Source organism: Lichenostomus cassidix, chromosome 1Aa, assembly GCF_008360975.1.
Source record: "Lichenostomus cassidix isolate B80296 chromosome 1Aa, HeHo_3.0, whole genome shotgun sequence".
Taxonomy (NCBI): Eukaryota; Metazoa; Chordata; class Aves; order Passeriformes; family Meliphagidae; genus Lichenostomus; species Lichenostomus cassidix.
In genome coordinates this window covers 57,357,086-57,384,514 of record NC_139480.1, presented here as the reverse complement: position 1 = coordinate 57,384,514, position 27,429 = coordinate 57,357,086, and the positions used below count along the sequence as shown (strand labels likewise).

General features: G+C 35.9%; 1 protein-coding gene across 1 annotated transcript in view; it reads right to left on the bottom strand.

Moving 5' to 3' along the window:
- PLCZ1 (phospholipase C zeta 1) overlaps positions 1-26,288 on the bottom strand; it is a 45,600-nt gene extending 19,312 nt beyond the window's left edge. The window contains exons 1-8 of the mRNA XM_085049214.1: positions 26,130-26,288; positions 25,417-25,540; positions 21,391-21,625; positions 14,611-14,812; positions 12,612-12,756; positions 10,614-10,769; positions 3,225-3,464; positions 919-1,075 (exon numbers count right to left, since the gene is read on the bottom strand). Coding sequence (XP_084905340.1) covers positions 919-1,075; positions 3,225-3,464; positions 10,614-10,769; positions 12,612-12,756; positions 14,611-14,812; positions 21,391-21,625; positions 25,417-25,540; positions 26,130-26,143 — 1,273 coding nt within the window. The 5' untranslated portion in view covers positions 26,144-26,288. The remainder of the gene's footprint in view (positions 1-918; positions 1,076-3,224; positions 3,465-10,613; positions 10,770-12,611; positions 12,757-14,610; positions 14,813-21,390; positions 21,626-25,416; positions 25,541-26,129) is intronic.
- Between the last annotated feature and the right edge of the window lie 1,141 nt (positions 26,289-27,429).

The window sequence follows — 27,429 nt, the reverse complement described above, 5'->3', positions numbered from 1 at the left end:
TAGGGTTTTTTGTTTGTTTGATTTTGGTTTGATTTGTTGTTCGTTTTTTGGGGGGGGGCAGAGGGAGGGAGGAGGGGTTACAGAATTACTTTTATATTCCCTAGATCGGCAGAAAAAACAGAGAGGAAGGACTGACTGCGGATGGCTGGCAAAATCCTACTTGTTTTCATGCCGTTCAGCATCATTCACCTCACCAACCATTGAATCACCGCCACGAAGTCGTGGGTGGCAGCTGGGCTGGCCCCGAGTGAATGGGCACGTGGCAAACTTCATTGTCATTGTCATGGTCAGTGATCTCTGCTCTTAACACTCCCTCAGTGCTCTTGGCAGGCAGCTGGAATTAAAAACAGCAGAGGCTGCGCTGCACTGGCTGCACCAAATGGAGATGCTCGAACACAGAATGAGTTTTGAATAATCCAGCTTGTCTGGGATGAAAGGTCTGGTCCAGTGGAGCAAACTGCCTGCTCTGGGGTTTATCCATCCCATTAATGAAGACTCTCTTATCTTCAGCTCTCACCAAAAAGCCACAGGATTGCCAGGCCACCTCCACTGAGTTCTCAGCCCAGATATTGTGAGGGGAGTGAAATTTATTCCACACGTTTTCAAGTATTGACTTCAACTTCTGAATTATTTGATGCAGAAAACAATGAATCAAAAGGAAAACATACATTTTGTAGACTGTGTTAATATACGTTCTTATAAAAGGACCCAATTAAAACAAGTTGAATTTCAATTTTCCTCGCAAAACCAACAAAAATAAAAAAATGTTATGCAAAGAATATTTCTAAAACAGTGTTATACAAAGAAGCAAATAATATCAGACAGCATGTGTTTCATAAAATTTTAACCCTTCCAATGCCTAAGCAGTGAACCATAATAATAATGTAACTTTTAACTGATTACCTCAAAAGAAATTACCTGAATATCTTGCCAATTTTCGTGCTTGAGACTCTCCAATTGAATTATTTTCATAGCACTTCTGATTCTCCATGGAATAGTCAAAATTCACAAATTTCTGAGATTTAGTATAAACCACAAGGTCCGATAATGCAAGAGCAATCCTTCCCTTCTTCACCTAATAATCATCAGATGAATAACAGAATAAAAAATCACAATAAGGCTTATTTCATTATTATTAATATTAATAATTCATAGAAACAATAATTTTGGATGCATAAAGCATGTCACAGTTAATGGATTTGATACATATGACCTTTAATAGTGAGAGTTGAACCAGTGAGAGAAAATCAAGGTTATTGTGCCCACGTTTATCATAGCAATTGGAGGGTGAGTGGAGAAATGCTATCAGTGCATCCTAGCAGAGTGCTCTGGATAGCTTTACAATTTTCCTACTTCTAAGACTGGTTTGTAAATAACAACCTTTTTTTTATGACTTTTAACATAATTAATTTAAAATATAATTCCAACTTTCTATTCATAAATACATAAAGTACTAGAAAATATTGACAGCATAAACTCAACTATAAAATGTAGACTAACAGGAGAATATTACATTGTGCCAAGCAAATTAGTCAAAGGCATATTCCTCTAAGCATTGCTCGGAAGTTAGGAAACTCTTTTCTTCCTAATTAAGGTGGAAAGTTGTCTCACCAACATCTTAATTTAGTTTTGCTCCTTTACCAAAATAAGCAAAAATGACTGAAATTTTCCAGGGTCTTCTCTCTTAGAGTGAGGCACTACATGACCACTTTATTTTCCTTAGCATAACTTGTGAGCTAATCAGGGGCAGTTGCCAGCAGAGAGTTGATGATGCTAATCATGTTTACATTCCATTAAAGCTTTTGAAGGCAAATTCTCATCTGACAAAATAATAAAGATTACTTGCTTGTGGCTCTTAAACTATTCAAAGTTCAAGTGCAATAATTAATCTGGGGCTATGTCCCATGAGGAATAATAGGAGCCTACTACCGTGGAATTCCTGAAAAATACAGCTCTCTGGATGTGGCAGGCACTGACACAGAGAAGCCAATAGCATCACTGTGGTATCTTGGCTGTGGATTCAAATGCTCCCCCACCCTCCCATAAAGCAACACAGTGGAACATCAGGATAAATACTCCAACAGGGTGGGACCTTGCAAACCATTTTCTCTTCTGCCTGTGAATCATGAGCAAATACCTTTTGTTGCTGCTGTCAGTCAAGAGGATGTGGAATACATTGAGGTCTGTAACATAATCCTACAAATATATTTGAACCTATTATCTTGAAAGTGGGCCTTTCCCATTCAAAGAGGACTCCATCCTTCCTCAGAATTTTTCCTTGCTATCTCTCTATGTCAGATGGAATGAGAAAGAAGCAAAGACCTTGACCATCAAATCATATAAAGAAAAGAGATGCTGCCTCTCAGCAAGAACTCTGACCTCTGAGGAGCATTGCCAGTTTAGCCACATTCAGGAAATCAGAGCATGATGTGCAACCACAACTGGATACAGGGTGCTGCCTGATGCCTTAAAAATCTTGAAAAAAGCAGTCTGAACCCTGATGAAGCAACAGATTTTCCATGGTAGAGAATTATACTTGGTTGAAAAAAAAGAGTAAGCTCAATTTTACTTTCAAAAAGGAGAGTGCGTCCAACTTTTACACTCTCTTTCAGAAATTGTACTTAATGTTATGTCTCAAAAAAAATTTGTTTATTTTATTATAAAAATATCTTTTTTATTCTAGGTGCTGAAAAATGTTTCAGCACAACCAGAAATGTGCACCCAATTTAATGCAAAAATGCAGAACAGAAGAAATTAGGGGAATCTATCTATCTTGAAAATAAACCGGTGGACTTGGGGAAGAAATAGCTAACTCTGTCTGTTGTCATCAGGAGCTGCTATAAGTGTTCTCCATTCGTAGTTCCAGGAGGGCCATGGGACCAACAAAATACTTGGGTAACTTCATCCTAAATCTACTGTGGTACTGAGCGCCTGGGACAAGCACAGGACTTGAAAGAGGAAAATGCAGTTGAAGTTCAAGATGGGAGAACAGGGAGGAGTTGCTTTTTAGTTGGATGCTAAAATATGGTCCAGTCTGGCTTTTCTTTTTGAGAAGAGAAAAAACTCCAAAACCTTCAGTCAAAACATGCAATTTCCAAATGCACTGATCTTAGTAATTTTAAAGTTTACTTTTTAAATTTAGCCTTTATTTTAAGATAATTTAGTTTTTTGGGGGTTTTTTTAACATCTATGTGTTCTCTATATTCAATTGAGGCAAAAGTTACCTTTTGCTTTTTTTGAGGCGGGATTGAAGATCTACGTGAAGATTTACGGTCTGCTTTTCTTTTGATGGGGCTCCTTGATCGTGCAAGAGGCAGTGTGTCATCTGAGTCATAGTCGTCAGACAGACTGTCAGAATCAGACACCTCCTCCGTCTTGCCACGATTGTCATCATCCATCCTGAGCATGGCTTCCTCAATTGTTCCAGCTTTTTTATTTTTTACCAGAACTTTGTATTTTAAAGCCTGTAGAAAAGAGATTAAACAATAGTAACCAGAATTATGTAGGTTTTCATCTCTTGCTATTATTTAACCCACATTCAAAGTTGTTTATTAAGTATAATGAAGTGAGTTAAACAAAGATAGAGATGAGTGAGGCAGAAGCCAAAACTAAATAAATCACACAGAATGTGGGGATCGAAGTACGCAACAGAATGTGACTATCTAACCCCATGACAGGAAAAAAGGCTGTCCACCACAGATACACAGACGCTGAAACTATGAAAAGATAAAAGTAGGAAGTTAAGTAAAAGTCAAAGGTGATGGCCAGGCAAGACATAGAAAGTATATTTTTTTACTATGCATAAAGGTACGTATATATATATATATATATATACATACATATATATATATATATATATATATACGTACGTATATATATATATATACACACACTTAAAGACACGTGTCTGATATTAATTTGGAATGTTTTGATCTATCATTGAGGCTGCAGGAAATTTGTTATTTAAATATTGCCTTTGTGCATTTCTGTCTCGTGTGCCAAATTAAAACTTTTGTTGCTGTGTTATTATATAGTAGACCTGTATGCTGCTCTTACCTGGCCAGGGAAATAAGTTTGGTGATTTTGCCTAAGCAGTTTCTCTATTTTTAAATAGACATGTATCAACTTCCATAATATATAATGTAAAGGGGAAAAAAACATCATTGAATTATATCAACTCTAATAACATGGCTTTCATCTATGCACCCGAATCCTATGAGTATATATTTCACTTCTATTTCTGAAATGATAGTAATGGTAAAGCAGCTGTTATGTAGCAGACATTCAATTCTACATCTGTACACAGGATCTGCCAGTGAGTAACAGGACTTACTATCGCTCTTGATAAAAGTGATCCACAAAATTATTTCTTAGATTTCATATGCACTAGTGAAAAGGAAGACTACACTACATGTAATGTGCGGCAGAAATTGAGAACAAATAATCTCACAATAAATGAAAGGTAACTGAAATGCTGTATTTTAAGCTATCCATTAAGTAAATAGGAAAAATATGGATGATGGAAACATAAACCCAAAGTTTTATAATGGAACCTAGAGCCATAGGCGAGGGAAGAGACATTCCATTTATTTCCATTGCAATCTCCATTGTTTATAACCCCCTTATTGCTTCAGGTCTTCTGTTTGCAGTTTGCCAGGGTGCCAGTGGAATGACACATCTATGCCCAATATCTATCAATGCCATGCTGCTGGAAGATTTTATTAGTCTCTCTGCACTGGTGACTCAGAATAAGGATGCCCTTTAATATTTCCTTAATTTCTTATTAATGCTTTCTTTTTTTTTCTCTGTGATATTTTAGAAGAGTTTTAATATGATTAATGCTACTCATATTTTTAAGAATTCTGAATTTTCCTTTGCATGTTCATATTTCCCAATATTTAAAAGCAGTTCTAGCCACTTTTCATGTTGTGTTTCGTTATTCACAGGAAGATTTAATTCTACAAATGAAAAAAAGTGACCTGCTATAAAAGGGAAGAAAAACCTTTCTATGGTTACATTACTGCCTTCTATATGCAAACTTCTTTAAGAAAAAGAAAGGCCATAGTGTGTTTGTAAGATGATCTAAAAATGGGTCATGATGTTTTAAGTCCGTTTTTAAAATTCTGTTTATGAGTTGTTACCAAAAATGCAAACACCCCGAGGTAGGACAAATTTTTCAAGACTTTTTTTTCTACAAAGATAGCATTTTGAAATTGAAGCTCTTTTCAGAAACAGTTACAGAGAATACTCCAGCAATATGCAATTTGCTATTTTTTGGCCAGAAACAAATTCCAATCACAGTTACCCCAAATAACTGAAAGTGAACCACTGACTGAAAAAACAACACACAAAGGATTTTTTTTCTGAACTCCAAATATATCTTCAAAAAAGTCTTACAACAAATGCATAGTTACAAAATCAGTGACTGTGAAATTTGAATTCTTTAATCGGTAATCAGCGCTGCTAAACATGTGACACCTTTTTCTCCAAATGTCCAAGTTTTCTAAGACAGCTGAAAAGTGTTTTAATGAGTTGAAAGTCTGAGCACTCACTATAAGTTCTCCTTTCTAGTTTTATTATGAATGGCAAAATATGTTAAAAATACATTTCCTAAAAAATGTAAATACGTTAAACATAATAGATCTTCCCTAGAGCATAGTGGGATTTCAAGGCTGGCATAAACCAAAGCCTCCAAGTGCAATCAACTGGAACAAATATTTACATAATTAAATGAAAAAACCTATTTTTCTTGTACATTCTGGTTAATGTGATGTACAACACAAATCAGCTGAAGTAATGCCAAGTTTCCAAGATAAAAATCACAAGCACTGTGGATCAGGCAAACCCACCTGTTGATTACTGCAATTAATGTATAACTTCAGTCCTTAGAAATGTAGAGAACTCTAGGTTTGAGATATAAGTATAAAAAAATAATAGCTTCTCCTGTTTAGATTTAGCTTCTTTTTCTCCCTTCTCCTCTCATGACCATCTGTAGGGGCTTAGTTAGAGGAATATCAAGTCCTGAAAATCCTGCTAAATAACAAGGTTAAAATCTATTCTAAGTTTTACATTATATTCTGTTTCAAGAATGATATTGCTGTCTTAAATACTAATATAGGGTGAAGATGCAACACCTCCTGTGAAGTCTAACACAGGGGAAGGTTTTGAGACAGTAACAATATTTGTTAAGTACAACTGTTAAAAAAAAGCCAACTCCAGCTTTCTTTAACAATTCAAAAGATTCACACTTAGTAAAGTGTGAATTGATGTCTTTGTGGCAGCCTTATAAATCACAGTTATTGAGATACTTTAAATCAATACTACCAGCAATGTCTGAGCCCTACTTAAGCAGATATTAATTATATCAGAAGCAGCATTTTAAGTATCTAATAACAAGTTTTCGTACAACACATTTACCCAGCTACCCTGAAAATTCCAGTTCTGTATTGTGCTCTGTAGTAGACTTCAGATACGTCTGGTACAAGGCTAAACAGCTGCGCTATTCAAGATGACATTCTTCACAGGCAACTAAATCTCTCGGTGGATTGAAAAGAAATCCAAAGGATGATTGCAATCATCTTACATCATTACAGGTCAGCCAGGATATTAATACAGTGTGTTCAAAGTCCTCATGCACAGATTCCTCACCACAATTCAACGTTCCAAGAAGACACCTTGCCAAAAGAAGGATCTGATTTCATACCCCAAATAAACCATCAACCCAAGACCTATCTGGCTGATGATATAAAATATGGCAATGTTTTGGTTTTAATTGCCTTCTGAAGTTGCTTTACAATATAGGGAATTAGTAACAACAGAAAATGACTGTCACATGTTTAATCCATTTCTGAGAAAACCATGTTCCCTCAAAAAGAAAGTAATGCCTAAAAATAGTGTAGGAATCAGATGAATCTTCTGTAAGTTCTCACTACAGCCTAGAAAACCCACTAATTTTGTGATAAAAAATACTGATTTTCTTATATTTGTGGTCATCACCAAGGCATGCCACATTCTCATATCTTTCTTTCTATTTGGTAAAGAATAGATGCCATAGACCTGTGTAAAGCCAAAACAGTGGATTAGAAATACTTTGACTTGCTAAGAAGCAAAGGTATTTCTGATGCAAAGACTTGACCAAGACATTTGCATATATGACTTGTAGGTTAAAAAAATAGGAAGTAATCTCATCACTGAAGCAACACAATTAGATATGTTAAAGCGGGCTTGATATTGAATTTCTCAGGGGAAACAGGCCCTGCATGGAGAAAGCTCCTTTGTATACTGAGTAGATAATTGTGATGAAAAGGGTGAAAAAGGAATCCTGGCTTATGGAGTTAGCTGATTTTCCCCACAATATCAGGATTTAAAATGTCCCTAGCGCCTAAGGGAGACCTTCTGTTCTGGAGACCTTCTATTAATCTTTCTCAAGGAGATCATTAAACAGGTCCTTTAATTTGGACATCATAGGTTTAACAACCGTGGGGAAGCCTTGCTAGCAGTGCTTCTGAACCCCCACAATACAGTAACTGATCTTGCAGCTGTGTGGTAAACATAAAAGACAACTTGTAAAATCACAGTAGTTGCCACTTCACTTTCAGTTAATAATGCCTCAATATCTCATTCCAATTTTGTGACAGGAAACCTGAAAATAACAAAAATTCCTAACTATCTGATATATATCTCCTGTCAGCAGTGTAAGGCAGTTCAATGCACTACAATTCAAAATAACTGAGAAACAGACCTTCATCAAAGCATCAGTGTTTACATTCTTTTCTGTGGTACGTTGGATGCTTACATCCATTTCTTTCAATAGCTGTCAAACTTCTTAGAGCGGAAGGACACAGCAGGGTAAACAAAACCTTATGTCTTCTAGCATCCTGATATTTTACAAGTTCATCTACAAATTGCTGCATAAGACACTTCATTACATCATTTTCTATCAGCATATCACCAGGAGTGCTGGTGTAACCAGCAGGGATGTCTGGCGCCAGTCAGTGATGTCAAATCTCATTTAATGCAGGAACTGACTCAAAGGACCTGATATTCCAGTGAATAGTTGAGGAAGTTCATGAAGTCTCTTTAGGTTAAAATGGCCCATGATGGCCAAGACTGGGAGGAGAGAATTGTAGCACGTCTGTTCTTTGGGTGGCAAGACATCTGCTTTGGAAGGAGGTAGAGGAAATTGGTGAAGCTTAAGGGCAGCCTCAGTTTCTCATGGGATAAAGTGTGTGTGAAAGATAGAAATAGAGCAAAAGTATTCTCTTTCCTTTCCTCCACAGGTAGAGGAAAAATTGTGTGCTGAGATGCTACAGAAAACAGGAATTGCAGGGAATTAATAATATCAATATAGTCAGCTGGAAATGTGACTATATGACTGAGGGTAAAAAATTAAAAGACCTTTTTTCCTGAAATTTTCTGGGGTGTGTTTTTCAGGGTAAGGAAGTGTTGGGAAAAAGCAGAGAGAAGAAGTGTTCAGTGATCCTCCACTTTCCTTTTCTAGTCCTCCCTGTGATTTTCACTTAGACTTACAATGGTAGGAAGCATCATTGAAAGGTTCCAGACACACACAATCACCTCAGCTGACAAAGGTATAGCTCAAAACCAATTTAAGGAAGTAGAAGATTGAGCATATAAAAAAAGAGAAAACAATTTCCATGGAAACCTCCAAAACTCCAAAAGGAACCTGTAATTAGTAAATGTTTCACTAAAGTGTTTGGAGAAACTATGTGGTATCCCACTTCATGTACACACAAGAGCACCATTTAATTCCGATCTTGACAAACACTGAGCTGGCTTTTCCCCTTATTCTTGCTAGTGCTCCATCTTGAAAAAAGTGGAACAGTAAATTATATAGGTGACAACTTTCTATTTTGTTCTGGTTTTTTTTTTAACTAATTGAGAATCCTTCCCACAAAGAGTGTTTTAAATTCATCATTTATGGTTCTCTCTTTTGCACAGCTTAAGTAGGCAATCTGAAGACTAAATCCAGAATTTAGCTCACTCAAATAATAATGAATTGACCCAGGCCTTGAAAATGCACAAGGTCCCAAGCTTTAAAGATGTGATATCACTAAACTCCTTTTGAATATGGACCAAAAGTGGTCCTTCAAAAAGATGCCAGCCAAAAGTCAAACTCAGTCATAGTTACATATTTCCATTGCTAAGTAAAATCCTACTGATTTTTCTTACATGCTGGATCTGAATATCTATGAGAAATGGAGAAGATCCTAATCTTTGTTAATTCTTAAGCGAATAATTTATTTAATTCAGACTTTTGTAAAGAGCTGAGGACAGTGCTGTTATTTAGGTAACCCTTACATCTTGCTCAGATGGGAATACATCTCACATTACTTTAATATGCTGAAGGCTCAGGAGAATGAATCTCACCTGACAGAATTTCCATACTTAGAGACCCAGTAATGCATTTGCAGGCAAAATCTCCACAGGGGTGACTCATGAAAACTCTAAGCTATGGAAATATGAAGTATGAATTCCCTATATCACAGTAGCCATATGGCAAGGGACATGTGTCACAGAAAGTAAGATTTTTAAGTATGTGATTCAGTGACTCCATGATCACTGATTTTGTGCTTGCTATAGAGGACATATGATCCTTGGATATCTAATTCACTGAATCCAGTCATGCTTTGAGAAGCTTTAAAACAAGCCTTCATGTTTAATGTAGTTTAATTTTTTTTCTGATTTTTTAAACAGTTTTCGAGGTTTCAAAATTATATAGGGCACTGTGATGTAAAAAAAATATAATGCTACAGTCAAAAAACAAATGCATTGGCAGAGAAATTGATATATTTACAAAAACATTGTTATGGAAGTATAACAGTATGGTAATACTTTAGCACATCTTCTGGACACATCACTTGAAAAATATTTTTCCTTGACAAATCCTTTAAAAATTGCAATATTTTGTGTACTGTTTTTCCTTATGACAGTGCTTCCTCCCCACATTTTCATTTGCAATTTTTTTCAGCTATTGTAAAAAAAAAAAGTATAAAATATAGCTATCACTGGTCACGGTGACAAATGTAAAAAAGTATTTTGTATGTATGCATGTATTTGTGCTACAAGAGATTTAAACCACTTTTGTCCTTGAAAGAAAATTATGTGCAAAGACTTGAATAATGGAAATTTATTTGTTTCTGTTTGCAATAAAATTTTCAACACCCATCTAATTGCCTTTTCTGACTTCATATCCCTGGGGTCTCATGCCACCAGCTGAGAAACACTGTCTTAGGGAGAAACACACTGAGTAAGAGAATGGCTTTGCAATAGTAGAACACAAAGAAAAAGCTTCATCATCGCTGTTACAGACAAAAAATGTAGATTCCAGTTTCCATTTCAATAACATGTTTAAATTTCAGGAAATTCCTTCCATTTAGGCAACAAAAATTAAATTAGCAGATAACAAATACACCAACACATGGCATCTTTCCATGTGGCCTTTTTGTACGGTTTAATATTTTTTGTTACTACCTGAAGTCCATTTCAGACACCAGATGTGTTGCATAAATTCTGTTTCAGAGGATTAACAAAAAATTTTTTTAAAAACCCACATTTTTTGCCATCTCTCATAGAGAAAAATGGAAATTTATTACCTCAGGAGAAGGCAGTTGAGTCATCTCTATTTCACCACCAATGGGCGTACAAAGAAGTTTCTCACCTAGAATACTTTTCAAACAGTCTGCCATTACTTCCTGTTGTTTAGGGCTGCAGTGGTTCTCCAAAGACAGTACAACTGGATAGGCAGATGACTGAAAATATAATTTTAAGATTTTATTATTAATGAGTAAAAATATAAATAATTGCTTTTCCGAAATATCCTATAAACGTCCCCTTGGCAATCTGTATTTACCTTTATTTTCAAAACATTCAGAATACAGATCACTTGTTTCAGGTTAGTAACACAATAAAAGGCTTACAATATTTGTGGAAAACAGGAAGCCCAATTGAAGAAGAAAAAAATGTAACTTCAGAAAGTTAAGATAAAACAATGCTAGAAATATGAACAGATCTAAAAAGTTTTGGTTTGGTTTGGTTTGGTTTTAAAAGGTAAAATCAGGTTCTAAACTTAAAATTGATGAAGAAAAGCAGGATTAAATGTCCTTTCATTTAGCTTATGACAGATTTTAGTTGGCTACATTTTAGGTTGATAGTCTCCCCAAAGCTTGTTCAGAAATCATTGCCTTTACATGAACAAGCTATGCATATTTTTTCATATCACAAAGTTTTCATGGGACTCTTTACACTTTGCTCATCAGAGCACTCAAGCAAGACAGTTTAAAAAGGGAAATTGAGTCAAAATTAGAGTAGTTAAAATTAAACATATCCATTTAGATGCATAAGTAAATCTCATAAGTTGTTAGTAATACTGGTGGCTACTGAAAACGGTCTGAATGAAATCTTTGCTCAGGCAGGACCTAATTTGCCAGTTAGTAAGGAAAGAACAATTTTCTGGTTTTCCTATCTTTACACTTGTCCCCTGAGCATTTGCAATGGCAAATGTAAATAGAAGACTGTTAATAGCATAGCTCAGCCTGGATAGACAGCTGGTACTAACCATTACCTATTGCTGATTTTCTCATCTCATTACGACTTGGGCCTGTGAAATGAAGTTTGCATTGGCGTTAAGTACAATACGTTGTGTATTAGCAAGAACAGGAGAGTTATAGCCAATGGGTTTTGAAGAAGAGTGAAGTAAAATCATGTTTCTAATTTCACTTTTAAAATCAGAGACTAATTAAATTTTATATAGAAAACAGAACAGAAAAAACACAGCTTTGATTAACATTGAGAAGGCTATAAACACATATATATAAAAATCCACATAAATTTATGATCATACATGGATGCATTCACACATATAATGCTGGCCTGAATCTGAGAGTTCTCTTAATAGTGATTCAGGAGTTTATTTGAGCAGGAGTTTTGCCAGAAACCCATACAAAAGCCTGAGATAGTACCAAAAACTCTTCAGCTTTCAGTGCTTTTCCAGAGATAGGCAGAAGGGACATTTTCCTGATGAGTCACCTGACAAAAAGACATCAGTAGCTGCTGACATTTATCAGGTTCGTCATTCAAAATAAAAAGGGAGGAAACGGGAAACAAATTCATCTATAATTTAATATTTTTGTCTATTTCATAAATCCACGTGTGGGATATAAAACAGACTGATAGTACAAAAGAATAGGTGAAGCAAAAACATTTAAAAGATATAAAGAAGGAGAAAAGCATCAGACCAACTCTGAACTAGGTCTTCGCTTTATATTCAGTCCCTGTTTAAATGATCTCAGGTCAGAATTACACATAACAAGCTGAGTAAGATCAGATGAATTCTTTGCACCAAGTCTGGTTTATAACCCTTATCAGCAAAATATATTTACGGTTCCTTAAAAAAAACCCCCTAAAATACATTAAGATCAAATAGCACAATTGTTCTGTAGTTAATTTCAACAATGCCTATTGCCACAATAACTGTCTCTATTTCACTTTTTTTTACCCTCAAGAATCTCTGACAATAGCCATGTCCCTGGCTTTGTTAAAGCGACCATCACATTCTAACCAGCTTGTGTATACATACAGATATCTATACATACCATGAATGCATACTTGTCAATCACATGAATTACAGAACGAAATGGAATTTTGCTTGTAAAAGTGTGACCATGATACACGACAGGTTCATTGTTGTTGCCATCCCAGCAGTCAATTTCCAGGCAACGACATCCTTTTAAAAGAGCACTTCAGAAGAACAAGGGAAACAATTTTACCATCAAAAGAAAAATACCACACTTTTTTATACAAACTGCTGTACTGATTACAAGCACATTGATTAATTACAGAAAAAACACCTGATTTTCATCATAAATAAAAAGAAATTCTACAGATTTATACATATATCAGACAGACATACTTTCGGTTGTTTATTTTAGGTAAGCTAGGTAACAAATTTTATTAGAACATTAAAGAATATGAGATTACCTGAATTACCTTCCTTAAAAAACTAAAAAGGAGGGTCAAAGATTTCAGTTAAGGAATTTTGGAATAAAGGCAAATTGTAACTTAAAATAAAATAATAAATGTTTTAAATGGTCTTTTCTATTACTATTCCAAACTTGCCTGTAAGTTTGAGAATCACTGTATTTAAAAATCTATTGCGTTTAGAGAATCAGGTTGCACTTGGTCTTTACATAAATCAATTGTTCTCCCCAGACCTTATTTCTAAGAGGGAGTGCTAAAATTTCTCTAGTGCCCTAACTTTACTGCTTTAATTTTTAATTTGTTAATGGCTGCGGCAAGCACAGAACTTTCCCGTGAGAAATTTTTCTCTTCTTCCTGTGTTTTATAAACAAAGATAAAGCTTGGATACAGTGAAACAGTGTGGATACAGTTGAAACCGTGTCTCAAGATATGAATGATTCAAGCCTGGCCTATTGGCCTGGGGGGGGGTTTTGAACTGACCAATCTGAGTGACCTTTGAAAGTCTATATAAGTTGAAATTAATTACTAAAAGTTGTATTTGCCACACTGAAGACCTGTTAGCGGTTCAACAGCGACAAATGGCAGCCCTTAAATTCTTAGTTTTCTAATATTTGACTTGCCACTAATTGAACCATTTCTTGTAAACTATTTTACTTAATTACCAATCTGTCTTTTACATGCTGCCTTTCACACATTAACAATATGTGAAATATGCCTCTAGATGATTTTAGTATTTTCCTCACACAAATAGTAGATAAAGAGGAAAGAGAGAGGGGGTTATACCCTCTTTGCAATTACTTTCAACCATGCAGCATTAACATCACGGAATTTTAAATACTGTTAGAAATTCAGTACTGTTTCTGATGGTTGCAAGTCACTATAAAACATTAAGAGAGCAACCAAAACAAAGAGTTCAGATAGATGATGGTTCCAACAGCTTTCTTTTCACTAGTAGTACAAATAACAGGAATTCTGGACATCTCTTCCTAATTCTTGATACTTCCTGCCCTCTCTGTGCTGCCTTTATTACATGATGTATTTCCTTCTTCCCTGTCTTGGCAATAAGGCATCCTGGTCATCATCCTCTTGGAATCACACACTGCAGAGGTTCCTCTCCCTGCTGGCTATTTGAGTGCCCACATTTTGTTGCTGTTGTTGTTGCTGCTGTTTCTAAACTGCCCACATTGCAACGTGCACTGATCACAGGTATCCTTGACACAGACATACTCCAACACACATCATGTATATTGATCAGACTAGAGCTTGCCCAGGAATTTTACATTTCTTTCAGGGAGTTATTTATTTTTGCACAGCGTGTTGAGATTAAAAACTGCTTTAATAGTATACTGTGCACCGTACTATAGATTTCATTTGCCACAAGGTTGATTTTTTGAGATGTTAGTGAAAAAATAGATTGTTTCCAAACTATGAACAGATGGTTTGGCAAATATATTGAAAAATGCACACACAAAATAAAATACCACTCTCACATTTTCAACTTGTATCTGTGATGCTTTGTCCCTTATTGCCAAGTAGGATTGTATGCAACTTAATATTAATTTTTAAAAAAGGCCAAAGAATGCTTAAAATATATATTTTTAAAAATCTAAATACCTGGTGTATCCCCATAAATGGCTGGGTCCCATTAGTTGATCAGCTATCAAGTAGGTGTTGTGAGAAGATGAAATAAAATAGTCACATAATGGCTGGTTCATATCCTGGTAGATGGTCTTGTGCAGGCTTTTGAATACTGAACATTCTTCTGAGTTCATGTACCTTATAAATCCTTCAAATGACATATTCCTTCTCTTCCTCACTGGACAAAAACAAAAGTAAAAAAACTCTGATGTGAAGCCAAACTGGTGATTATATCTATGTACTCTCTGAAATTTTTAATAGCCAATTCATAACATCTAAAGGTTATACAGCCCAACATTTTCCTGCAATTTTCAAATTTGTAACAAATGTATAAACAACACAAACATAAAATATGCATGACACTGGAGCTGAATTGCTGTGGGTCAAACTTTTCAGAGGAAATAAATGTGTTGTGACATTTTTATTCTTCTATGGACACCAGTAAGAAGAGTTTGCAGTAGTCCTAATTAAAGGAAAATATTTGATGTTTAGTTTGGAAACTAACAGGCCAGTCAATGCAGTATGAGAATCCTCTTTTATCTTTTAAAAGTACAAGGATTCTTCTCTAAAATATCAGTCAGAGCTTCTCAATATAATCTTGCAAAAACTATGATTCCTAGCACCAAATGTCTTCCTCAGTGGTGGAAAATTTCAAATAAATATTGATCAAATAATCGTTAGAACTATTTGAAATAAAAATAGCATCTTAACTAAAGAAATGATTGCCCACACAGATGAATTGTAAATCAAGCTTATTGCATTACTGCATTTATAACAAAATGAACTAATTACCTCCAAACCAGTGATAGTCATCCTATTTGTTTTGGTTTTGACAGATTTAATGACAAACAGCCATTACACTGCCAATGACTGCTCCCAATAGCATGTTTTGAATGCAGTCATTTTGCAAATGATGTGATCTCAAAAGTCAGCTTTGCTTCAAAATATAATTTGAATTAGTGAGGGATTTTGCCCAGTTCTTACTCTAAAATAACCTTATTGTCATCACAGGAGGCTAATGATAAATAAACCATTAGTAATCCAAGATTACTTTACCCTAACAATGACTTAGAGGTATGTATACAAAATAAAAATTGGGGGGTTGAAGTACCTGCACAAAACCCCCTCCTCTGACCTGTTAATTCTCACTACAGCCATAAGAATCAGAATTTACAAGTTAGAATTGCAATTATTTATCTCCAGTGTGTGACAGACTGAAATTTTTACACCTGTTGAGAATTTACAGAAAATAATTATTTCTCAATTACGCAGGTTTTTGAACTGAAAACTTGCAATGCTCTAAAATTATAAAGAAAAAGAGAAGAATGAAAGCCATCCAGACAGCAAACATACATTCACCTAACAACTGTTATTCCTACCAGAAGTCTTTTTGAAGCTACTCTTCCAAACTTCAGTTGGTGAAGGGTCAACAGGTAAACCAGTAAAACCATTTCAACAGGTAAGTAACCTTATTGTCAGAAAGTTTTCCATAACTTGGAAACAGAAGCTTACCCTGAAACTTCCTTGCTGTCCAAAATATTTTTTCTGTTTGGTATTATTCCTCTCCTGTTTTTTCACACTTTTACATATGAAAACTGCTTTTTTTACATATGAAAACTGCACTTTCCTCATTCCACTGCTTTCCACAAAGAGCAAATCCAGCTCAGGGTATCTTTCTGTTTTCTTAGATTTTTGATAATTTTCTTTTTACTTTTTCTATCCACCAGTGCTGTTACTTTCTCACAGAAGTAAACTGGATACTATTCCTTCATCGAATGTCCTGACAAGCTGCTACTCATCCTTACCATCTTAGAGGGGTTTAAATATTTATTATTTTCTCCTTTTTTTTTTAATGGTAACTGGCTGTGTCTAGCTCCTTGGATGTCCCTTTCTAAAACAGATATTACATTTGATATTTTCCAGACTTTAAAGTCATCATTCATTTCCCCACTATTTTTAAAAATAACCTTTGACTTGTATTAGTCAAGCTTGCTACAGTCAAATTTTAAGAACCTGGATTTGTCAACCTGTCCTCACGGACCTGATTACGTCATTTAAGAAGGTCCCACCCTGTTTTACTCATATTTTTGACTGAGATCTTATTCTGGTCTAATTGACAAGAAGATTGTACTTATTGCATCAGGAATTTCTTTGGTCTTCTTTTAACTAACAAATTTGCAGGATTACTTATTGCTACCTTGATGACTCTAGAAAATTTTATTGTATTTAGTATCTTGACTTAGATTTATCCACATCCACATGCACATGTTATATTGTTCTATACTTGTAGCAATTCGATTAAGTTTCTACTTTCTGGATCTTTCTGGATTTTGAATTTTTTTACATTACTCAGAATACATTCATCCTGTATCCTTTGCCTATAATAAATTCTGTCTGGATTTCATTTCTGATTAATTTATTTTTCATGGTCTATATATTTCTCTGAGTAATTACAAGTAGAGCCAGTAATTAATCTGTGTGTGTGTGTGTGTGTGCGCGCGCGTGTGTGTGTGTGTGTGTGTATGCCTATTTTTTATTTTCTAACAATTCTTACTTTTTCTGCATTTATTTATTAACTTAGTGAAAAATACTGGCTTTTTTGAGTCTTGCTTATTTTCTGAATTATTTATGATGCTTTCCTGGCTCTCATTGACAAAAGTTAGCTGCAGCATTCTCAAGAGAAATTAATGTTTAGGCAAATATGCTGGTGACCATAATCCCCCAAAATGAAAATATAGCATTGCTTTGTTAGTCAATATATAAGATCTTGGACTTCAGTAAAACATTCGGATCATGTCTCCAATCAACGGACTAAAAATCTTTGTATTTTTATAGAGCTTATTACAGGCCCTTACATTTCTGAGAAGTAGCCCAGTCATACTATTTTCTGACCATTTACAGACATTTTCTGCTTCTACATTAGAAGAAATGGGAATTCATCTCCATAACTATTCCACAGTGAAAAGACTTTCATCAAGGCCTTACATTTCTCCCCTGGAGGAGCGTCAGTCTTTTTCTTCATTTAGGACCCTTTAGCAGTAGTTACTGTGCACACACATATCCATTTGTTGTAGAAAGAGAAGGCAAGAAAAGATTTCTATCTTCTCCTTGCCTCTTTTTGTTCAAAAAGTTCGATGATTTTTCTCTTGCCCTCCTCTTTCGGATAATCTGGAATTCATTTTATTGACATTATTCTTTCATATATTTTTCTTTTTTTTCAAATCTGATTTAAGAAAAAATTATTTTCCTTATTCCTCCTCTTAAGGTAAACTCCAGCTCTGCCATATATACAAATACTGACATATCAGAGAGGAATTATGGATAAAATCTGTGTGTTTGAAAGACTTGGATTACATTATACATTAGAGTTTATTACATTCGGCTTTCTTATTTATCTAGGAACTTCTTTGAAAGTATTTTTCTTTCTTTATGGAAAGAAAAAATGAAAACTTTCATAAGATGTTTTCTGCCCTGAAGACCCGTAGAGTAGCCACGCTAACAAAACTAGTAGAAAACCACTATGCACTGGCCAGAGCCTCTTGAAAGACCTGCTTCCTCACTGATGGGACTGAGTACAACCTGCAGCCCTGACAATGTGGGAGGAGAGGTGTCTGGACTGAGAGGACTGAAACAGGGACTGGGGAGCGGGGACGAGAAGAGCATGAACTGAATTTTAGCCTAGGAAATGGGGAGAAAGGTGTTTGCCATGTTTTTAAAGGTATGTGTGTGTTGTTTTCTGAGAGTGAAAGCACTAACTAAATGTAAATGTTACTTGGGCCCCAGAGATAGTGAAATTGGTACAAATACATCTGCTGGGAATTTTAGGGGTGAACTCATGAGTTACTCTGCTGTATTGGAAGAAGGAACCTTTCAATCATTGTTAAAAGTCAGACAGAAACATCATCAGGTGGAATTTCATGCTATGAAATTTGACCACTTTACACCAGACTTAAAACATTCATCCTTTAAGAGAAGAGTAAAGAGGGAAATATTTTCTTAAGTAAGAGTACAGTTATTCCTATTCTACTCTGAGTTTATATTCTAGGGAATCTTTTTCTACCTTACCCTCACTTATAACTGGTGCATATTGGAATAAAGTATCTGTCTGAGCGCATTTCAGTTTTCTAAGTGCTTATATCTCATAATCATCTTCTTCTCTTGCCTTAAGACTGGATATTTACACATCCTTTCATGCATCTGAATTATTGTGTCTCACAAATCCAATGACAGCCATTTTCTTATTTGAGATTTTTAAGTCATCTTTCTTATTTCACATGATTTGTAAAGAAATCTGTAGGAATTTGGCAGAGATCTTTACTTTGTTAAGTTTGATTTACATTGCCCAATGGCACCAAATGTTCTCTCCCACAAATTTATGCTCTCCATCCTGCTCTGTCTCTCACACACATGCACAAAAAAACTCCCTAAAAACCCTCAAGACCATAGCCTAGGAATAAACTGAAAAGGGTTTTTTGACTCACAAACACATTCTGGATTACTCAAAGTCTTTATCTGACAGATGCACCAGGCTTATACTGTTATTTACAAAGTAAGCAGGTTTTTTAAGACGGGATTGTATTTTTGCCCTTTTTTTTTTGTATTGCCTAGCAGGAAAATAGAGGCAGGAGCAGAGTCTTTAAATGGCACTACAATGGAAGTAATATTCTTATCCTCACTGTGCATCTTATCCTCACTGTGCTTCTAATCCTATCCATGTAAATACTGAATAATGAGCAATGTTTTTTTTTTTTTTAAGATCTATAGTCCAAGCTTTAAAAAAAGTGCATTCAGTTGGCATGTTTTCTTTAAATTCATTTAATGAGTCACGGCTTCTATTCAAATTTAAGAGTAAAATGGGCAGATAATGTAATATTTGTGAAGAATAAAAGTGCCATTTGGGTGTTAGTAAGACACAACTGTCAGGTGTGAATTACATATTCATATTTTGTGATCAATTCCATAGAAATGGTTCTTTCTGCCAAAAATGCAAGCTTTTAGCAGACATATGAAAAAATCTGTGCAGCATTTTGAAATTAGACATATAAATTGTACAATCAAAATGGAAGGGTAATGTATTCCATGCTGTCCTGAACTAGCTACAGTACTCAGAGGGAGTTAATTCAGAGTTATCTGGCTCAGTAGCTTTGAGAAGCTCTCTGCATAAATGTTAGGGGTGCACTAAATACTATAGGTACATTTATCAAAGTTCTATGTAAAACCTAGTCACTGTTTTCATCACAATCTTGACACACCAGTGCTATCACATTTATCAGAGAATGGTCATTACTATGAGCAAACCTGTCAATCAAGTGTCAAAACCTGCCCTTTTCCCTTTCTGTGATACACAGGGCAAGGGTGGCATATGAGTCCAACAGATCATCCTGATGAATTATATTCTGTAGCAAATTCAGAACGACAGTTACACAAAATGCTCTATCACAATACCATATGAATCATCTATCATGTCAATCATAACTGGAACTTTTCAATAAATATGTTTGAGTGGGAGTTTAACTCCATTCAAAGGAACATAAACAATGCAGATTTTTTTTCATCAAGATTATTTCCAATTACAAGACAAGCAATTTTATCACAGATGAAGAAACAAACAAGAATTTGGCTCAGCATCTGAAATTATACCAGTCATTAAATTAAACCTACAGAAACTTCAGTGGTATTTACTTTAGAAATTATATTCTAAAAAGTATTAGAAATGTCTTTTCTAATAGACTGAAGATTTTTCATTGTCTAACTGTGTTTTAACCTTCCCATCAAAACAAACAACACAAAGTAAAAGGAACCTTTTAAACTGGTAACTTGTAAAATTAGCAAACATTGTTCCTCAGAAAGAGTAGAGTAGATTCAATGAAATACAGTCAGATTTGAAAGGCAACCTCAGAGTGTAAATTCATAAGGAGTCATGTGTTTTGCAGCTGGACAATAAGGTCCTCTTAATGAGGCACCAAATGTCTTCTGTCTCTCATTGAAAAAGTGGCATTTTCCATTTTCTTGTTCCACCCCAGAATCAGCATAGATAATCCTGGGTTATCCTTCCAAAAGAAATATTTTCTCCTTGGGTTTGTTTTTCTTAACCAGTTATCAATTCCACCCATTTTCAAAGACTGGGAACCAAGGAAAGTAAAGAATTAAACATCTGACATTCGTATTCCACCGAGTAAAGTAAGAGCTTGCAGCAAAATGTGGTTATGTCCTTTTCATAGCTTAGTTGCAAATTTTGCCTCAAGTTGCATTCAGTGAAACTCAGCAGAAGTGTTACACCACAACTTGGGGCACCTTTCAATAGGTGAAGACTAAATACATTACACATTTATAAACATCTCCTCAGAGTTCTCATGATTCAGGAAGAGTGACCAGTCTGCCAGTAAGTCAAGGGCACATACATGCTCTTGTCTGAGGACTTGCATTATCACTCAGTGATTCGAGGGAGAGAAGACAGTGTAATGAGCAGACAAGCAAAATGGCAGATAAGGATCTTAACAGAAATTAATTAAAAATAGTTTGTAATGAGCTAAAGAGCAGAATATATAGAAGGAAAAGAAAAAAAAGATAAATAAATGACAGAAAAAAAAGAGAGCAAAGGAGGGAACCATGAAATTAAATTAAAACACAGAAGGAAAAAAAATAAATAGACATTTCTTTTAAAGAAATAAAGATATGAGGTTTTTTAAAACACAGTCATTGACAGAAACACAATAAATAAGAGCTAACTATCAAATATTTAAAAACTGTGCATACCTTCATCAATGGGTTCATACTTCATAATAATTTCTAAGGCAGTTGTTTCATCAACTTCAGTTTCAAATTGCTCTTTTACAAGAAACTTAATGAGCTGAGTATCAAGTAGAATTTTGCCATCTGACGAGTAAGCCTTGAATAGTATTTCAAATTCAGGTCTGTGTACAAACGCTCGATAAACTGCTTTGAAGTCGTCCATGCTAATTAACTGTCCTGTGTGTTTGTCTAGAGTTTTCTGGAAAAAAAGCAACAACAACAAAAAAAAGTCAGTAAAACAACATGTGATGATACAAAGTTATGCACCAAACCCTCTTTCATAGCTGACCATAAGAGTGAGAATCATAGAGCAATAGTCAGGCAATAATGACTACAATGCCTTATCAGATTACTCTCTTTGACTTTTAGATTACACTTTTTGTGCTATAAATATTTTACATAAAGTGGACCAAATGACATAAATAGCATCTAAATAATTACAATAAATTTAGATTGAATACATTTGTAATATTAAAACACATTATAGAAAATCTCTAAAATGGGATGCATTAAAATAAATTTGCAGCAGAAAACTTATCAAGTGGAAAATATATTTAGTATAACACCTCTCCAACAGCTATTTAGACCATACTGTAAACACTGTCAGTTAAATTTGCATGCAAAATACAGCAACCAGTAATCTTAAAAAATAAATAAGGATGACCAAATTATCAAAAGATCGTCTTTCAATGCAAATAAGAAACACTATTAAAGTTTGAAGACAAGATATTTTATAATAACCTATGACATCATGTTTTATTCTTAACAAGCCAGAGTGTTTAACTTAATTATTCACACTTTCCGAATTCTTGAATTGTAAGCTTGTTTTCATAGAGCTTACAAAATGTTAGCACAGTAATTAATTTCAGTGTTTCAGTATAAAAGCCACTAGAAAAGTTAAAAGGGCAAAAGAATTTGAGTAGACTAACACTTTTTCACCATTTCTGCCTTTAACATTTTTCTCAGGTTTAGAAACTCTATTTTCCCTCTAAAATTTTCTACTCAAATTAGTAACTGCATACAAAATACAAATGCTTCTAACATTTTTGCTGGAATTATACTTGAAAGTTGCCAAATAAAGAGAAATTTGCTGACAAAATTGCTCACAAAAAATCACAAATAAATGGCAATCCACTGCCTCAATAATTATCACTACAAGGTGACCAAAAATTCCTAATAGTTAGCTCCTTAAACTGAGACTGCTAAAGAGGCTAAGTCTCACCATCTAAAACATGGCACTTACTGTGGCTGGTTTGGCATCCACAAATGTGTCAATAAACAGGAAATTGCTTACTTGGGTTCTGGCTACTCTTTGATCAAGACTTTTGATTACTGCTAAATTAGATTAGTTTTTAAGCCATACCAGAAAAGCTAAAAGTTTAATGATCCATTGCCAAGTCCTTCCCATGCAGTACAGTTCATACTGTACTTCTGAATAAGTACAACAATATCAGTAAAAATATATTAGATAACCAAAAAAAGTAAAAAATTAAATTTCAGTAGCAGTTCTAGTGAAAAATCTTACAAAACAGTACTTCAGTATTTGTGTTGAGTTTGTGAAAGAGAATAATAATCATAATTTTTAACAGAAATCACTAGCAAGAAAATATTTCAGTTCAAATGTTAATTATACACATTTCATTACTGCTGAAAAATTCTCCATCTAAAGTCGATATCCTTAATTCCAATTTTTAATATTCAAACAATACTGAAAATTTGCTCATAGCCATTAAGTAGGAAAAGAAAATACCAACTTATTTTGCAAATAAACAGTCTATCAGGACTTGGAATATGTTCACTTAGTTACTGGTACAAAGAGAAGTTGGGCAAAAATTTAAAGTTTCTATTTCAGTTGCCTCTTGATGAAATACAGGCAATAATATTACACAGGAGAGCTCTTCAAATTAAAGTGATAAAACTCATGTCACTACAAAAAGATATTATTATAATGTTTTTTGGTGGTTTTTAATCATTCCTCTTTTTATTAATGCACATCAAACCTTTGCTGTTCAGAAAAAGAAGAGACAAAGAGTTGAGAGAAATTGTAAGAAAATTTATTATTCCTTAAAACCTTAATGTTCATAATTCTGATATTGCTCAAAGGAGTATTACAGTAAAACAAACTCAAAGAGAACAGAAAAGAAAAAATGCAGATGATTCTTTAAAATTATGTTTTCTATAAAATGTATTTTGCTATGTATAACTATTAGATTAACTGTTGATGTGTAGTTACTGACAATGATGTCAGGAAGATTCCCTTCCAGAATGCTTTGAATGTTTACATATTATTACACTGAATAAATATTTGATCCCCCAAACTACTGAACACATATAAATCTTTCTCAAATAGCAAAGAACACCTAACACTACTGCTACAAATAACTAAATTGGGCTATTGAGTATTATATGTTGTTAAGTACATATATCATACATAAATCAGACATGTTCTTTGCAGGTCACTTCCCTCAAATAATTCCTCTCTTCTCAGCCCACAGCTGACCATCTCTCTCAAATTCCTGTCAGGAACCAAAGTAGTTGGAAAATAGAGGAAACAATGAGAAGTGTTTTTAAGTTCTCAAGAGAGTCTCAAGGTTGGCAAGTCTCTCAATTCAGTGCAAGTTCAAAAACCACAGGAAGCCTCTTTAGCCAGTGCTCTTGAGCTCATGCTGCTGGTATTACCTTGGCTTGGCAAGGCAGAGAACAATGAGAGAGGAACAAGACAGAGTGAGGAAAACTTAGTGCCTGACTTCCCTCCAACAACCAAAAAGTTTCTGACTTGCCATAGTTAATTCTCCTCTGCCAAATCAGGACAGAATCAGCCAGCCTGTTGCAACGTTCCCAAAAGAATCATATATATATATATATATATATATATATATATCCACTTGGTTTCATTCCCTTAGGAAAACACCTTAACCAGACAGCTATTTTTGGAGGAAAAAAATGAAGTAAAAGGGAAAACCTTACATCTTTTGAGTCATTATTAGAAGGGACCTGAAGAACATGTAAACCCAGAGTATCCCAAGGCACTCAGTTTTGAAGCATTTGCTCACTGAGAGAAGATCCACTTTGCAGTAGTTCACTTACCTACACTAAATTAGCTTATTAAGTACAATTTCTAGCTGTATCATGTAACCTTCACAGAATTCTCTTAAACACTGCCATGTCTCAAGGTCAAATCCTTTCCCTGGGGGTTAGAGTGCAATTTTCATCCATTCAGGCACACCTCTTAAATATTACAGGAGAGGTATAGTGGAGAATTGAATGAATGTGTGTGCTGGATCTAAAGCCTGAACAGCTCAGACAAAACCATGTTGTCCTCCTCTAATGGCTCTGTCCAGCATCAGACAAGCACATCTGTGCTCCTTAGCTTGATCACAGAGGCAGCTGAATAAGGATGAAACCAGAATGCTTTAACTTTTCTCAAGTGCAGCCACATTGCAGTTTTTTAACTGAGAATCAAAACCTACATATTTTCCATCTTACACTAATTCGTTGCAGTGAAAAGACAATGATATGTGAATGTCAGTCTCTTTGCTGAAGTAACAAGCAATAGGGCAAGAAAAGTTGTGCCAGAAATGGTTTAGATTGGCTATTAGGAAAAATTTCTTCACTGTAAGAGTTATCAAGCATTGGAACAGGCTGTCTAGGGAAGCGCCTGAGTCGCCATTCCTTGAAGGTATTTAAAAGACATGTAGATGTGGTGCTTAGGGAAATGGTTTAGCGTTGGACTTTGCAATGTTGTATTAATGGCTGGACACAGTGATCTTAAAGGTATTTCCAGTCTAAATTATTCTGATCCTAATGCGAGCCCCAGTTCATCTATTTTACACAGAAACAAACACCTTTAGGAGGCAAATTCTTTTCTGATTTTGCACACCACACTAGCATGAAATATAATTGCCAAAAATTAATTTTAAAAAGTCAGCAAATGTCAGAAGTGTAACTGAACTTCTAAACTATTAATTGCTTCATGTACATACACCTTACCCTGAAAACATGTTTTAAATGTTCTTCATCAAAAGGTATTTGCATTTTTTCAAGCAGCCTCATGCAACCGTCTAAGTCAATGTTCCCACTCTTGAAATCATGCTGAATGAGATTCCAAAACCACGTGTGAGAGGTTAAGGAAGATTCCAGCCCATGACATTGCCTTTTAAGAGGGGGAGGAGGGCAAGAAGTTTAATTTCGTTAAACCTAAGAAGCTTGAGCTTTCCTTTTCTCATACTCTAGAACATCTTTGTCTTCTGACCTCTTAGAATGTAGCAGGCCTTGAGGTGTGCTGGAAGAGATTTTTGCTCTGTCCTAAAAGACTCTGAGGGCAGTGACCAGAATGGCTGAAGAGAGGATGTGAAGGAGATCTAGGGGTGGTCAGGGTGCAGAAAGGGGTTCAGTGAGAAGAGGGAAATGTAGGAAGGCCGAGGGGATTCAGCAGCTGCAGGGAATAGTGAAGAGTGACAAGAACCACCAAGGATTGAGTGCTCCCAGTACTGTGCCCACACAAACATTATCAACTGGCCCTGGCTGATGGGCCTGTATGCCCCAGGCCCTCCCTGCCACCTTCCTGCCCTTGTGTGCCCTTGTGTGCCCAGGCCAGGTCCAGGCCTGAGGGGAAAGAGACATTTGTGAGGGGGCCTCAATGGCAGCTGTCAGAGGGCAGGGAGGGGAGAGGAGGAGAAGAAGGTAGCAGAGGAAAAGGATATCTGTTCTCATCCATGGTGGCTCTGCATCGCCAGCTCCAGTCCCTTCACTGCAATGGCGTTGCCAACACCTCGCTTGGGTTCACAGTGGACTCCTCATGCCACTGTCCCCTGTTGGGATGGCACGGAATGTTTGCTGCCCCATCCCTCCAGTGCCGCTCCAGTGCTGCACTGGTGATGTCACAAACTGCAGGTGCCCAGAACACGCCCCTTCTTGCCACTGTTCCACCACCCTGCCACCATCTTGTGCCTTTTCCTTCCAGCTCAAAGTGGTCTCCAGGCCCTGCCCCGATCCACCTTAGGATATCCCACACTTAGGATATCCCACACCCTGGCACATGCACCAGGCAGGAACTGTGTGAGGCAGAGAATCTTCCTGCCATTTACAGCTAATTGGACCAGTGTGCTCCTGGGGAGTTTGGCCAGCTTGTCTGAGGTGTCTCCACTCTGGTCTGAGGTGACAAGCTGGTGAGGCAGGAGACTGTCACCATAACACCACCTTCCCCCTCAAACAGCAAGGAGCACTGTGCTACCAACCCATTGTAACAACTTGGGGGGAAACCCCTCCTTTGACCCTTGGGGAACCATCCTGCTCCACAGCATGGTGTGATGGCGGATGTTGGGGAACTGCCACAGGCCATCCCAAAGGGCTGGGAGGCCACCTGAGCTCCCACTTCTCTGCAGGGAACTGCTCTATGCTCAAAACCAGCCTGGGCAAGAGCAGCTGTGTGTAGCACACTAGTATCAGCCTTCAAATCACTGGCACAGCCTTTGGAAGTTAGACTGGACTTTTGCCCTCATTTAATTTCTCACTCATTTTTACAGGGATTCTTCTCCAGGCAAACTGCTCCAAAGTTGCCAGCTTCCATGTAACTGTCAGCAAGCCTGAGTGAGACTCTAAACGTGACAGACTAAAGGCAGTTTGCCACAGATTTTATGAAACTTGTGAAAGCTGAGGATATCAAGTTTTGTACCGACATTTTGGAAAACATTCAGATTTTGTCAGAGGATACACAGGGGGAAAATCTGCTGAGGAAATCCCTGTTACTCACACTTTTATGAACTGGAATAAGCTATGGAATGATCAGCATCTGAACACCAAGATCTCCAGTGCTGAGTGCCTTAATGCTTACTGAAATGCAATCTTTGATATGATGGCCTAAATAAAAAAGGGGGAAAAAAGACAAAATGGAGTTGTTTAATTGATTTACTTCTGAATCAATCCCTGCAGCTGCTGAATCTCCTCAGCCTTCCTACATTTCTCTCCTCTCACTGAACCCCTTTCTGCACCCTGACCACCCCT